Source organism: Mizuhopecten yessoensis, unplaced genomic scaffold (genome assembly GCF_002113885.1).
Source record: "Mizuhopecten yessoensis strain PY_sf001 unplaced genomic scaffold, ASM211388v2 scaffold10251, whole genome shotgun sequence".
In the NCBI taxonomy this organism is placed as follows: Eukaryota; Metazoa; Mollusca; class Bivalvia; order Pectinida; family Pectinidae; genus Mizuhopecten; species Mizuhopecten yessoensis.
Genome location: NW_018408453.1, coordinates 188,739 through 204,953, shown reverse-complemented (window position 1 = coordinate 204,953; position 16,215 = coordinate 188,739). Strand labels below are relative to the sequence as shown.

The 16,215-nt window shown below is 36.6% G+C and overlaps 2 protein-coding genes across 3 annotated transcripts in view; one reads left to right on the top strand and one right to left on the bottom strand.

The window, feature by feature from the left end:
* The window catches only part of LOC110459876 (DNA oxidative demethylase ALKBH2-like), a 32,919-nt gene that overhangs the window by 13,719 nt on the left and 2,985 nt on the right, over positions 1-16,215 (bottom strand). Inside the window, exons 2-3 of one of the 2 annotated variants that reach the window (XM_021512343.1) lie at positions 15,618-15,760; positions 11,608-15,033 (exon numbers count right to left, since the gene is read on the bottom strand). In XM_021512343.1, coding sequence (XP_021368018.1) covers positions 14,715-15,033; positions 15,618-15,760 — 462 coding nt within the window. In that variant the 3' untranslated portion in view covers positions 11,608-14,714. Of the gene's footprint in view, positions 1-11,607; positions 15,034-15,617; positions 15,761-16,215 lie in introns of those variants that run through there. The other variant, XM_021512344.1, reaches the window with a different exon arrangement.
* LOC110459874 (BTB/POZ domain-containing protein KCTD7-like) lies at positions 1,265-6,432 on the top strand. Its single transcript, XM_021512340.1, has 2 exons — positions 1,265-1,403; positions 4,427-6,432. The coding sequence occupies exons 1-2, from the start codon at positions 1,371-1,373 to the stop codon at positions 5,216-5,218; spliced, it is 825 nt and encodes a 274-aa protein (XP_021368015.1). The 5' UTR covers positions 1,265-1,370; the 3' UTR covers positions 5,219-6,432.

The window sequence follows — 16,215 nt, the reverse complement described above, 5'->3', positions numbered from 1 at the left end:
TATGTTTGTATTTAAGAAAATGATTTGGTTAAATCACCAGCCTATTATTCATCAACATTTCTCAGCTTTGGGCATGAAGACCAAGTGAAAAAATCCATTCGTACCACTTCAAAATGTAAATGATATGGAAGCAGAGATAATATTAATAAAACTGAAATATGTATTTTTACCTACAGTTAGGCCAGAATACTGTGTATTATGTACAGTATCTTCAGTAGTCGGTCGAACTAATGAGCATGTGCTTCGTTTATACACATAAAAAATCTGCCAAATACAAAGTGGATACAAATTAAGCAATAACAGAGGAAACCCCCTTCAGTAAAAAGTTAAGCGTTTCTTAGTGATTATACATTGAATGTAGCAACATTTGACACCTTAATTCATGGTGTCTCCCGTAAAATCTGAGTACATGGCACGATATGAAATAAAACGTGGCAAATAATTATTGAATCAATTATGTCCCGGACATTAGGTCATGACATGATCATGACTAGCTGTTAATATATTCAATGTACATATATTTGATAAATTGAAAAGTATTGGCTAAAAATAGCATTGCTAAGTAATATCTATTTCCTCCCAAAAAGTTCTGATATAGAATTATTGTTAATGGCGGTACGGTACTTATCGTGACACATTATACATAAATTAAAACACTATCCTTAATCTAGAATGTTGCTGCAGAGGAAAGGAAAACTTACAACCATAAAAATAAGGTAGTCACATTTGTCATAGGATTTGGTATTGAGATGTCCATGATTGTTGTACTGAGGTAAGTGTCGAAGAATATGGTAGGGTAACAGGGGAAAGGCTCGGACTAACCCCTACTCTCTATATGGTTATAGAAGTGTATAGTGTCACTGTGTAACCGTATATAGATCGAGGTCGGCGGTTTAAGTCTGTACCTTGCCCCTGTGTACAGGGGTTCGTTACAAATGTCTGACATACACATATCATGCTATTCTGATATGGGTCAGCGCTGTGACCCATATGAGTATAGCATATATATAATATATAAGTGTATGTCAGACATTTGGAAATCGAACCCCTGTGGTGGGGTCAGAAATCAAAATTCCAGTCATGAATTATTTACTTTCACTTCCCATACCTCTCTTTTTTCTCTATGACGTATCACTATCGAACTACAATTGCCAGTTTTTAATCTCAACATTTTGACAGATAAGCACGACTAGATGTCTATAAACTGACTGTTAAGACTATGTGACTGTATGTAGAGTTATTCCCCTTTCCCGGAAATTGATGTGAAAAATAAACAATGATGTGAGCGAGTGACAGTCTGTGGACCATATGACGATAGGATGGACAGCCGGAGGCTGAGGTAACCTGACTTTCACGTCAGACCCGAAAACATGCAGGCGACTGCTCACGACGTTGAGGGACAGGTAATGTATTAGGTGTGATATCAGATCGATAATGCAAGGTAAACAAGATAAGGATACAGTTAATGTACTTCCTTGATAAATATTTCTAGTATGCACACTTTCTGGATATAAAATGTTTCTTATAGTATGGTCTTTATCCCCTGATGTAAGATTGAATTTGTCGGAGTGTAACTATATATTACTAGTAATTATCGATCTGGGATATTTGTTGAAGCATTGTTAGCTTAACGGCAATTTAACACGAAGTCCACGTTGATGTACGGTAGTGCACAAACTAGGCCCCTACATACTATTCCTAAAAGCAATATGTGTATGGATTTAGCGTAAACTGTTATTAATTTTCAAAGCTTGATATTCGACAGTTTAACTAGTTGTTCATGTAAACATAAAACATTTGTATCGATACTGCAAGATAAATGATGCTTGCTTGGAACTAGGCCTACACTACGCAGTGATCAAGCCTCCTAGGTGTTATACCTGCAGCGATTAGTTTTCTTATAATAATAATAATACAACATTTACATAGCGCCTATATAATATGTAAAATTACTCTAAAGCACTTTAAATTACAACATATATGGATAATAGCATTAGTTTTAATTGTTCAATCACCATTATACATTAACAAGAAGATAATCATCTCAATATGCACATAAATGAATAAATAAAGGGTGGGCCTAAAATGCAGACGTGAAGAGTTGGTTATCTTACTGCTAGATGTTGCAGTTTTAATGGAATTAGCTAATTTGTTCCTGATCAATTAAACATAGGGCTTTGATTGCAACTCAGTCAGAATTTCATATAAACATGCTATTATGTATACATATGTGTTCTAAAGAACAGTGAAAACTTCCCCTAGTCATCTCTTCAATTATTCCTAGCTTATATATTTACATTTCATGTCACAATGTACAACATACCGTCATACTGCCGTTTACACACACAAATAATTAAAAAGTTTAAATGTTCATGTGTAGAAGATAAGTATAGAAAACATAAGAGCTAATATAACGACCGATTTAAAAACCGTCAGCTTTCACCTTTCATAGGGCTCTTCAGGCTAGCTTTCACCCTTCACATGGCTCTTCAGGCTAGCTTTCACCCTTCATAGGGCTCGTCAGGCTAGCTTTCACCCTTCACATGGCTCGTCAGGCTAGCTTTCACCCTTCATAAGGCTCTTTAGGCTAGCTTTTACCCTTCATGGGGCTCTTCAGGCTAGCTTTCACCCTTCACATGGCTCTTTAGGCTAGCTTTTACCCTTCATAGAGCTCTTCAGGCTAGCTTTCACCCTTCATAGGGCTCTTCAGGCTAGCTTTCACCCTGCATAGGGCTCTTTAGGCTAGCTTTCTCCCTTCATAGGGCTCTTCTGGCTAGCTTTCACCCTTCACATGGCTCTTCAGGTTTTCACTATTTTTTCATTTTTTTCTATTTTACACGAAAAAGCGATATCTTTGTAAATGTTCTGCGGATCGACACGGGGGTATAACACAGTGAGTCGAACCCATCAGTGGCACCACAATTAGGTTCAAACAATGAAATTCAGCAGACTTGTACTTTTGATTCGTGATCAGTTACATTTGTACGTCTGTTAAGTATTTTGCTAATTGCTTACGTGCAGCACGTGCGTGATTTATATTCCAATTAAAAACTACATGATCAGTGTTCATGTCTGTCATTTGAATCTCCGTTGACAAGAGGTCTATAGGAAAAGGAAGTCATGTCGTTGTTTAGCAACTCTCCTATACCTAAATGTGTTTACATACGATATGAAATACCACACGATCCAGCTATTAACTCACTTATGCCTATTTTAGTTAATAAAAAAAGGATCGTACACCAACCAGTGACTAAAACCAAAACCCATTCATCATAGACATGTGTGACCTTTAGTTTAAACAATATTAGTACACGACATAGAAAGATATATACTGAAATTGAATCCCATATTGTCACAGACAAAGGTTTTCAAACATTTCTTTTGGTAAACCAACCACATTACTTGTGAATATCATCTGTTGGTCCGCCACTTAGAAACCCTAAACCATATTGGTGACTGATTGTACATGTATCTTGATACCTTACAATTAAGCCTGAAAACTCTGGAAATAGGCCACACAACCGCTGTCCAGGAGAACGCCATCCCTGATACATGCATTTAACAATATCTCCAAATTTGGTGTGATTGACGGAGTTGTATTGAGAAAATCGTATGACTTTTGGGATGCTAATCCTGTAGATGTTAATTTTGTAGAGAAGGAGTAGGCATTTCTTCCTCTGATCCTTTGAAGACCATCAGTCAAGTCATGTAAATGTCCCGTGATACTAACTGATGTCTGTGATAGACCTGGTATCAAGCTGCTTATTAACCCGAGGTTCCTCTGGCCCTGACACCAGACTTAGATGTTTTGTTAGGGAGATGTTTGGCCCTGACACCAGACTTAGATGTTTTGTTAGGGAGATGTCTGGCCTTGACACCAGACTTAGATGTTTTGTTAGGGAGATGTCTGGCCCTGACACCAGACTTAGATGTTTTGTTAGGGAGATGTCTGGCCCTGACACCAGACTTAGATGTTTTGTTAGGGAGATGTCTGGCCCTGACACCAGACTTAGATGTTTTGTCAGGGAGATGTCTGGCCCTGACACCAGACTTAGATGTTTTGTTAGGGAGATGTCTGGCCCTGACACCAGACTTAGATTTTTTGTTAGGGAGATGTTTGGCCCACACCAGACTTAGGTGTTTTGTTAGGGAGATGTCTGGCCCTGACACCAGACCTAGATGTTTTGTTAGGGAGATGTTTGGCCCTGACACCATACTTAGATGTTTTGTTAGGGAGATGTTTGGCCCACACCAGACTTAGATGTTTTGTTAGGGAGATGTCTGGCCCTGACACCAGACATCTATATTTTTTCCACTTTAGTGACTAATGCAATGGATAAGCTTGTAACCATGGTGGATGTTAATATATATACATTGTATATTTAACAAAACTAAATATTCTGGTACTTTTTGTATTTGTTAACAGCAATTTCCATCTGTCATCAACCTCAATGTCGGGGGTCGAATCTTCGCGACACGTTTATCAACACTGCGGAAGTACCCGGAGTCAATGCTAGCTGTCATGTTCAGTGGGCGTCACAGAGTGGACAAAGATCTAGATGGTAACTATTTCATTGACAGAGATGGAACGTATTTCTTGTTTGTTTTGAATTTCCTGCGGGATGATAACGATCTCCCACCGGTAAACTACGCAGAGGATGTCCTCAAAGAAGCTATGTTTTATGGGATACAAGCTCTGGTAGACAGATTAAAAAACTCGCCTCCCCTCTTTGCTGAGTACGTAGTACGAGAAAACGTACGTAAGAAACTCGGCGGATATCAGGAGGTAAAAGAGGAGATCATATCCCTCGCCAAACTTCAGGTGATGGAAAGTGGTGCTATAACATCGGTCGTTAGACTAATCATCTCCAAAAATCAGCCTGTGCCTCGTGACCTACAGTTCTCAAAACAAGTTTACAAGCAGTACTACAGAAAGTTCCGACTGTATACAAGTTTTGAGTCATGCTACGGTAAATACTTTATAAATTTGCCTGCCGAACGAGTCAAAGGTCAGCCAGATGCTGTAATGGACCTGGTGGCGGCGTGCCTCAGTCGTGATCTCCTCGAGGAGGGCTATAAGGGCATATTTAAGTCGGAGGGTGTACATGACGAGGATCGGAAACTCAAGACTATTACTTGGTGTGACGAAGAGTTCCACGTGTCCTCTTCATGTCACATGTTCAGGTTTGATTGGCTTGACACACCGGGCAGACACTGACATGGATTGTTATATTAGTTATATAAAATATGGCAGTCGAGTTTCAATAATCAAGCAACTTTTTTTTTTTTTTTTTTTTTTTGTATTTTTGTATTTTTCAACATGACTTATACATATACACACACTCACACACACACAACTAGAAACTACTGATGGTTCAGCATAACACTCACTTCACTCAACATTATCAGCTTACTTATGCAACTTTTATTCATAGTAAACTATTCAGACACTTTATTCCCAGTAGATAACCCAGCCACATTTATTCCTAGTATATAATTCAGCCACCTTTGTCTTTTGTAGATAGTACAGCCACACCTTCTTATAGTAGATCATTCAGCCAAATACATTCAGCGACTCTGGTACTTGTTCGATAATCAAGTTACCTTCGTGTTCTACTTAGATAATCCAGTCACCTTCGTTCTTAGTACTGAATCAAGTCACATTCGTTCCATGTAGATTACTTAGCCACGTTCGGTTTTAGTAGATAATTCAGCCACTGGGTTCTCGGTAGATAATCCAGCCATCTCTTTTTCTCGTTGGATGATTTAGTCACTATCGCTCCGAGTGGATAATATGGCAACGATCGTTCTTAGAAAATAATCCAGTTCCTAGCAAACGTGACTGGAGTGTGATACGGCTAGAGTACCGTAACAACCTCGAATAATGCCAATCTGTCACCTAAAACTCGGATAATTGGAGACCGGATTAACGAGTCTCGACCCGTTCAGTTAGCTCAGAAGCAAATATACAGATCAAGCAAAAGCATGCACATATATGGATACTGTTACCTCTCATGGTCGTTATTGAATACAAAATTATAATACTGTCGGTATCAGGGTTCCGAGGCATTAACACAACTGTGGGTTTTAAAGTAAAGGGATGTGTTTAATTCGGGTCCTTTCTCTACCCAAATCCTTAAAATCACCCTTTCGCCTGTAAAAGTGCTACTTTTTCGTATATATTTTTGCTGACAAACCCTTAATAATAAATATATGCTCACCTGGCAGTACAGGCTGATTGGCTGTCTGGTACATTTACTTGCTATTCTGGTGTAATTATTTGTGTATATATGCATGGCTTGTCAAATGGCCATACTTACTGCATTCCATTGTTATTAAAAGGACCAAATCTAACTACATATACAATGGCTGCTTTCATTAATCAACAGTTAAAGAACATGTTGTTATATCATATATTCCGTCTTTGCGTATTGCAGAGTTATCTTCTCTTGGGAGCAGGGATTGATTGTTACGTCATTGGTCTGTGTGAGAAAATTACGTCGTTTTCTCAAAAATTGATGAGCTTTCTCTCACAAACAAGTGACGTAACAATCAATCCCTGCTTCCAAGAGAAGATAACTCTGCAATACGCAAAGACGGAATAACAGCTAGGTGATGCAGTGCAATTTTATTTTGGCATATTGTGCCTGTTACCATTTTTAATCACCTATGAGTGTGCTATGTTCCATCATCCCTTTCATTATGTACAGAGTATCGAAAAAGAAGACTATATTTTGACTATCTATAAACGTGGATGTAATTAATACAGTTATTATTATATGTATATGTTTAGGACTGCTTTTGGGATTATCATTGCCTCTAGACAATGTTTTCAGATCATCTGGCCTGAAGGGGCAGATTAAATGTTGGTGCAGAGTGTATAAATCGTCATAAGGTTTAGTTCTTTGATTTGTTGTGGCATATTGGACACCACAGCCTCTCATTTATCATTTATCGAGTGATTTTTATTTAATTTCTTCTCACGAATGGCCATTTCGATTTTAACAAAATTGGTATGAATGGTATCAAATACTTATTTTAGGTCTTTTAAAAACCCAACAAGATCTCTGCTGTTTTTGATCGACTGAGATGTAAATGAAGTGTTTTTTCTTAGCAATAACTATCCTGTATTTCTTCTGATTGTATATTTATTTTTCGCCTGATTGTATTTGTTATTGATTTGTGAATGATTGTTTGTGCCATGGACGTGTTATATCTGTCATATCTGCAACATACAAATTATTACTGTTGGTAAACCAGATGGAGCAGGACCTCTTAGTTTGCATTATTTAAAATGCTTTCATATTAAGATATTACAGTGTAAATATATATATATATATATCAAATACTGAAGAGAACATCTTTATTCCCATTGACTTGTATAATGTAGGTATATGTTGTATACAATGTATTATCTTCACAAGTAAACATGCGTCGATCACTGACCATTCCAGTTACATGTTTGGGTCCAGTTGTGGGGAAGTGGTTGGTGATTTGAAATCGTACCTATAACACCCAAGCTGTGTTTTGTATATAATGTGCCATACAGGTTTTTAATTAAAATTGTTATTTGTGTTAGTGGTATGTAAAATACTATGTTGAAATCTTTAACCGATTTCTTCATAAATTGCATCTGGTCTCCCGTAATGTTTTTGACATGTTATATGCTAGTATAAGGGCATATCAAGTTTTCCCAATATGTATGTTTCCGAATATTGAACCATCTTCTATGTCACAGGGAAAAACGAGCGAAGTTACTCAAAAAAATATCTTAATTAATATTGATGGTCACATAAGTAAATCAAATCGAAATCTTCCAAAGAAGTTATGTCAGGTATAAAATAATGACATTAGCCTATTGTGTTAAGTTGCTTGTTATCAAGTTTTTTTGAATATATATTATCAACTTTGATGACAATATGTGAGATGTCTTAGCCAACAGCATTTAATAATAGACAGACGATACATGCATATCAGGCTTCTTCCATGGTAGTATGAATAATTGCAGTGTTTGATTTTTAAAGACTGCGGGCGCTAAAGCCATTACGGCAAACGTTTGATCAACATGCGATAAACAAGTGAAATCATTTGACGTAAACTAATGGCTGAAAATAAGGTTATGTAGTGTTTAACTAAACCACAGAGATTATTTCTAAAGAGAGATGCTTCATTCAGAAGTATGTTCAGCACATGGGCATTATTGTTTTTAATATTTATCTCACCGGTATGAAACGGATGTGATCGGTGGCACGTATTCATTTGACATTGTATAATAATGTGTTCTATACTTAGTTGCGCACATACCTACAGTGGAGTTGATCACAATTATAGCCTCGGAGAGAGAAATGTTTTTTTTTTTTAAATCTATAGTTATTTAATATAGAATAAAAATAAATTTTTCAGATCGTCCGCTAGGCCTTTCTGCCTTCTTTAATATATATATACATGCTTATTCATCATTTAATCCAGAAACTGAGCGTACGGATCAACCTATTTCACTGTGTGTAGATGATCTGTATGTTTAGAATACTGCATGACATATGAGGAAAATGAATTAGTTATCGTATGAAATACTATTATGTTTGGTATGGATATATCTTTTTTATATACAGATATTAATGTCTTAATGTGGATAAAACGAAAGTTTATAACTAAAAGATGGCTTTACAGTTGACATATGATATTATTATGATATTTGCGTAATGTGTGTGTTCATTCACCTTTTATACCAGACATTGATAGTAGAAATTTAGTCCATTTTACTGTGTGTGGAGATTCACTTATATGAAATACTTGCAGTTCAATAGTGCAGCGGATTCGGCATGCATTTATGTTTCATCAATCATGTAACGAAAACTTGCGTATTTTATTTTTAGGTCACTTTATGTATTTGTTACTTCCCCTAATTTAATAGAACGCATTTTAAGTGTGTGTTTTTTAAATTGAACAATGCTTAAATGAAGAAATGTTTTTTTTGACAAAATCATTTAAAGACTTTTATTTGCGTTGATCTAATAAGGAAATATTGATGATTCAGATCAAGTATTGAAGGTAAATATAAAAACCTGTGTTATAAGGTTGTCTGTCAGCAATCGGCATCTGTCACGAAAATCGAACTCTTAAATGCTGAAACAACTGCGACGATCCAACTATTTCTAGAAAACACAGGAGGTATGCCAGATCTGATTGTATTTTATTATTAAATTATATTATATATATATATATAAGGTAATGAATTGTTAAACTAGACATATTTGTTTTTTTATTCAATTAAAGATAGTGTGTTTTCCTGGAGGCATACCACATACGGGCTAGAAAAAAATCCCTATTAACTACAGTATCTGCCTTCACTAAACTGAAGAATTGGATTCCAGAAATGGTTAACTTATATATATATATAATTAATATCAGAGCTATGATTTTTTGGTCTTGCTGCATATATTTGCTCATGAAACGAGACTCATTTTACACGATATACTTGTTATTCTAATACCGATTAGTTTCTTTTCATTTAAATAACACTTTGAAAGACATGTCTCAGTGTTATTGTTATACTGGGTGTTTCTGGTAATTACTGTTGTAATGTTGATTGCGTGAGATGCGATATCATCTATCGTGCGTGCTATACAACTCAATCGTGTTCGCATTGTCAGAAATGTGTGTCAATTATAATGTAATTGCGTTGTAAGTACCATGCATGAGCAGAGTGATGTATTTATGTTGTTATTATGTATAACCATTGTGTTGTATCGTGTATTGCTAGTATTGTGTATGACCAATATATTGATAGTACTTTGTATGTCCAGTGTGTTGTATCGTGTGTTGTTAGTATTGTGTATCAAGTATATATTGATAGTACTTTGTATGACCATTGTGTTGTATCGTATATTGCTAGTATTGTGAATGACCAATATATTAATAGTACTTGGTATGTCCAGTGTGTTGTATCGTGTGTTGTTGGTATTGTGTATCAAGTATATATTGATTGTACTTGGTATGTCCAGTGTGTTGTATCGTGTGTTAGTATAGTGTATGAACTATATATTGATAGTACTTTGTTTGTCCAGTGTGTTGTATCGTGTGTTGTTAGTATTGTGTATGAATTATATCTTGATAGTACTTGGTATGTCCAGTGTGTTGTATCGTGTGTTGTTGGTATTGTGTATCAAGTATATATTGATTGTACTTGGTATGTCCAGTGTGTTGTATCGTGTGTCAGTATAGTGTATGAACTATATATTGATAGTACTTTGTAGGTCCAGTGTGTTGTATCGTGTGTTGTTAGTATTGTGTATGAATTATATATTGATAGTACTTGGTATGTCCAGTGTGTTGTATTGTGTATTGCTAGTACGGTGAATGATCAATATATTGCAAGTACGTTGTGCGTTGTATTTGTGCTGATACCTTTGACGGCTATTGAGTTGTATCGAACCCTGTGCTTATGTATAGAAGACACATGTACATTGTCATATATATCGTAGTACTTTATGTGTGGTAGATATATGTTATATATTATTTACTGTATATGGTATTGCCATTACGATAATTTATATTTTACATTTTATGTATGTATGTTATACTTTATATTGCTGTAGTGTATATTGTACTGTACATAATATATTAAACTGAGATATATATTTTCCATTGTACTCCTACTTGTGTAACAAAATACATGTTTCGATTTTTGTGTCGAGTTTTGTGAGTTGTTTTTCATTTTTCATTTATGGTGATTAGTGCATTGTCTCTATTAGACTCTTAGTTTTTCAAAATTATTAGATCTATACTTGATATAAAAGATTTTATATTTTATATTTTCAATCGTCAATGTCAGGGTGGCTCGGGACCTTTGCGTTCTATTACACCGGTGACATGGACAGCGTATTGTAGGTTTCTTAACACGTTTAGGATGCATGTCAAATAATATTTAATGGCTTGCGGTATTGAGGCTTTAAAGTAAACGTTACAGATAGTAAATTGGAACTTTGAATTAAAATTATTTCCGAAATTTGACTTGAAAATACATTTGACCACAGATATAAAATCAAGGGTGTCATTTTTACCAATTGCTAATTGAATAGTTACCTCTTATCAGGACCGAGGCAATCTTTACAGAAATAGTGAAAAATCAGCAATGGAACACACGTGTTTTGGCCTTACGTACTAGAATATTACTTTGTTTTGTGTTATTTCTTACTTTGATTTGAAATATATCTATAGAAAAGTAGTAGTATTTTTTAAGGGAAATCTCACCATTTTTAATCATGGAAAGTGAGTGGTAGCATTTATCATACATAGTCAATACCAATGATTTTCCTCATTTATTTATGTCTGCAGTTGTTTTATATGTCCACAAATGGCTTGCATTTTGAGGCGGACAAATTCTGTTGAAACATTTTGAATGCTACATGAACACGCTCAATAAATGAAATATCAAGGCATTCGCTCCAGCTTTCTTGGTATTGATGTTTTTATTTAAACTTAAACAATTTGATTTTCCATTGTATCATGCATTTCGAAGACTCGTGCATGTAATACGACGAATATCTTTTACTCTATTATTGCGTCCGCTCTCTATAGAGGTACGTTAAGACACGAACCAACGACTCTCAATTCTATACAGGGATAACCAGATTCTATTTACGACTTTTGTGAATTATTCTATGGCAAGGTTATAACTATTGTAAAAACCTATTCGCGTTAATTCCATGACTCGTCTACATGGAAGGTTAAATCACGGTTTCATCATCAACCCAATCTTACTTGCTTCCAATTGCTCAATTAGTTTGGTTTGCTTCAACTCCATGCAGTAACATTGGTTATATAAGGACGGTGTCCAGGTTGGTGGGACTACTTACTCAGGGCAACATTAAATTGACACCACACTGGGAAAGCTGCACCGTGACATGATAACGCGAGAACTCCCACCAAGTTACTTTATTCTGATACCAAGCCAACCAGTCCTGATCTACATAAAATTGAACATTGACATCAAGAAGAGGGCAGTTAGTATAATTTTAGGAATATGAGTTGTCACGGTCAGTAGACAGAACCTTGAACCTTTCTCACTTTGGCGAACATTCAACATATATGCAAAAAGCGATAGGCTGTCACATAATGCACAAGAAAAAGAAGAAATATAAGATAAGGGAGAAATAGATTTATTCATGTGTTGCAACGGGTTTTAGCTGCTCTCGTGTAGTGTCACGAAGGAGAGAAAGAAAGATCGCCAATTCTGCAGGGAGTCTCCTCATTAGTAGCCTCTTATAATCTTGCAGTGGGTTTGAACAGGTTTCTTTTTTTACCAAACAGATCTAAACTGTTCATTCTGTAAACCCTACAGCTTATGAGACACGAAAAGTAAAAGTAATAAGTATTATTCAAAGTGAATGTAAAGGATGGTGACTGTCTTCAAAATCCACGAATTCTGCTCTGGATACACGTTACTTCTCTGCTGCACCATTGGAAAATGTCAAAGTGTATTGCTTGCAGTAAGCTATTGGATTGGTTTCAGGTACACAACCCTGACAAATCGCTAGGCTGATGCATGCCTTTTGAAGACTAAAGAGAAGATACAACAAACTTCGCAGCCTGTCGATCCTTTTGATCTCCCTCAAATACATCAGATAACATACGCAAAGTGTTGCAAAAAAACTTTGATTTTTTACCTCATGCCTATCCTTTCAGCTATCTTCATTTCGTCATCAATTATCATACTTTTGTCCGCCTTCTTCCGCGAGCTTGGTTACTTTTTTGTTTTCATTCCACAGTCAAACGTGCACGAATTTTTCCCTTTGAGAGACATTTAATTGGCAGGACAGACAAGCGATGTAATTTCAGGGAAAGTGAGTCAGTTTCCCGTAAATATCCAGCTATATCCCACTCTCCGTATCAAGGGCGTCCGCCAACATTGATGGGATCGGAATTGATTTGATGTGGATTTTGACCTACAAACAACTTCAAAGCAAGTCGATTTTACCGTTACTCTGCTGCGCTTATTCCTTGTAACTTCAATGAGAGCGTTGTTTCAAAAATGGCTAACAGTGATATAAATATATGGTTGTTAATTATCTTTTAGCATATTGTAAGGTTGAAATTAGGAGATTAATTTAAAAGAGCATATTAAATCGTAAATGATTTCCTAATTGACATCATCTCTCTGTTTACTGTGGTGGTAAGATATTTATACAGACTGATGGCATTCCCATTGGAAGCAACTGTGCTGCTCTCCTGACTGATTTGTTTTTGTTTTTACATGAGCCTGAATTAGCTGAAACAGCTTATCGGTAATGGTAACAAAAGTCTTTCACTGTCGTTCAACTTCATTTTCACATACATTGCCAAAATGCCGTGAATCTTAAAGCCAAGACAATGACACTAAAGACTCTTCTACAACCGCTGCCTACTGCGATCTTTCGAAAAGGGACGACTTAATTTTACCACATACAATACGGGTGACGATTTCAGTTTCTCAACCGTGAACTTTTCCTTTTTTGATAGGAACATTACAGCTTTCCCAAAACTTCGCATTTGATTCGTTATTCAAGAACTTGCTCTGAATATCAACATTGTCGTGATAGATGTTGACTGCTAAAAGATAAATGTACAACAAAAGAATAAAATAAGGAAATGCACACGAGTTGTAAAATTTTGTTCTACCCAGCACTGGTAGATGCGGGCGAACCGCCTGAAGGATCCCCTTTCGACTGCCAAAAACTATAACATTGATTTGGAAACAATTTTACAGGCATACAAAAATAGTTTCAAGTCATTTCTGAAAAGAAAACAATACACGAAGGAACTTTATATGAACAATTGAAGATAAAATATAGAAACAAATCAGACTGGGATTTAATCAATCGATTTCGGGACACAATACGTTCGCTATAACCATCTGGTTGCCTGGTCAACGGTAACTCAATGGTCAAGTCTCGCTCCACTTATTCCTCTGCCTTTGCTAGGCTGCGCACCGCTGTTTATCGTATCTTACCACCTGGCAATTTAGCAGGAATCTTCCATAGCCGCCCTCCAAGAACAGCTAAGCATATCATCTGCTTCCGATAGTCAAGCTAGCGATAGTCAGCATTTCAATTTCGGTCAGACACTTCTGCACCTCTTGATATGCACGTACCGTATTTGTCTAGGTGTTAGTCTCTGTTTACATCGGTGCCTGCCATTTTCTTGTCATGTTCAGTTGACTGAAACGGTTGAGCCGAATACACGAAAGGGACCCAAATACTTCGATTTCACGTCGTAGTCCTTCTCATCTTCCTAACATGAATATATGAGTGTTCGTTCTTTGCGATGCCTCCATTTTATATACATTGGACGAGCGCCCTCCTGCAAGGTGAGAGGATATGATCCATGTTTCCTATTCCCTTGTATAGCTGACACTTTGAATTTTCCATCAATGACCACAATCATATGAAGGTTCACCGACGATGTTAAGTAAGATTTCATATTCCAACCAGAGTAGAAACGGAACCTTCTATGGTTCGAAGAACTTAAGCTCACCATTGCTAGTCATCAAAGGGTCACGCTCTCGAAATATCTGACTTCTTTACACCGTTGGAAAACGTCATGACAGAATCCAGACACTCGGTTAGCCGTTTGAATGGTTTCGGGGAGAAAAGGGACCAGTCGTTAGGCTCATATCTGTCATTAGAAGATTTCTGATGAACAACGCTCGACTTCAAAACAAGTTAACCGGAGGCTCACTTGGCGGAGGTCATTTTAGAAGGGTCGATTTTACGAAACGTCATGTTAATCCTAATTCCCGACAAGGCCTTGCGTTGTGGAAGAGAATGGTACCAGTACGTATTAGTTGGATGATTCATCATTAGCAGACATCCATGCTCAAGTTTAATTGTCACGGGTGCAATCTGCCGTGTCGCATTCTTTCCTCTTGCTTTTGCATGTTTGAAAACAAAGTCTCGTGGTTGTCCTAGCGACAGTGACGCAATAGGATGGCCATGCACGAGATCTTGTTCGTCATCTCTGTGTTCCCCAATATAGTCCTGTCCGTCCTTATACCTGCCAAACAGACAAAACGGATTGCCTAATTTAGAGTATACAACAAACATGACTTATAATAAGAACCAGCTTTGATATTTTCCCATTTGACTGGAAAATAGGTAATTTACTTTCATGAAATAGTTAACGACCTGTTCCAGTCAAACATACATGTAAATGAACGACTTCCACTACACTGAAATCAAACATGATTTAATGCAGGTATACGTAACTTTCGTACAGCAACATATAAAATATCTACACAGACGCCTTACCATCACCTGTCAGTCTCTAGATTTCTCTTAATCCATCACCCTATACCCATACATCTATTTCACAACTTTCGGTGTGTCGGTATTTTTTGTATTTGGGAACTGATTAGGAATTTCTCGTTCCTCATTACAAACACGATATAACCGATTCCAATTCGCTTTTTCGGGAAATAATATTTCTGAGTCCTATTGGTGATTGTGGTAAAGACAGCGAATCAAGCTCACACCTATTTTGGTTTAATCATACAATATATCGACATTCATGTATTTTGTACGTGATCTACCAACAGAATCCGTAATCAGTTACTTTACGAATCTATCGAAGCAACAGACCTGTTAATCAGCACGAAGTTGAAGGTGAACCCGGATGCAGCAGCGACGCGGTCCCGGATGTTCTTCAATAATGGCGTCCATGGTGTAGCAGCTACGGTTTTTCCGGAGTAACTGTACGTCAAACCATCATCGCCATGTGCGGTCTGTTGACGTAGAACAAACATCATGTATTCATATAGATATATATATAATTTATATGTATCTTAATATGTTTTATGGCCCGGCCGTTAGTGAGGGCGGAGCCAGGTTGTACTGTAAATGTTTCGGAATATCGGTATTGTAAACTTTCAAGCATTGAGTGATGTGTTGAATGACTAAATCAGACCTACATGTATAGCTAAACAGTGTATATTACAGTTAAGTTTCCTTTCTTGATTTCTTTTTGGCTGACAAGATGTTTGATATCTTGAAGTTTTCCGCCTAGGCGTATGATGACATGACATTAATGTGAGAATGCGAAAGGTTCATTAGACTCTATATAAGTATTTAAATTTGCACCTCTTGAATCCATTGCAAAAATCAAGTGCAGCATATTCTACAAAGACATTGAAATAAAACATATTAGGATGGATATTGTTAATCATGTATAATAGCATAG

Excerpts from the sequence above, each read along its gene's own strand:
- LOC110459874 (XM_021512340.1), top strand. The coding sequence starts at position 1,371 with ATGCAGGCGACTGCTCACGACGTTGAGGGACAG. Across the intron at positions 1,404-4,426 it reads CTCACGACGTTGAGGGACAG|CAATTTCCATCTGTCATCAA; the intron begins GTAATGTATTAG and ends ATTTGTTAACAG.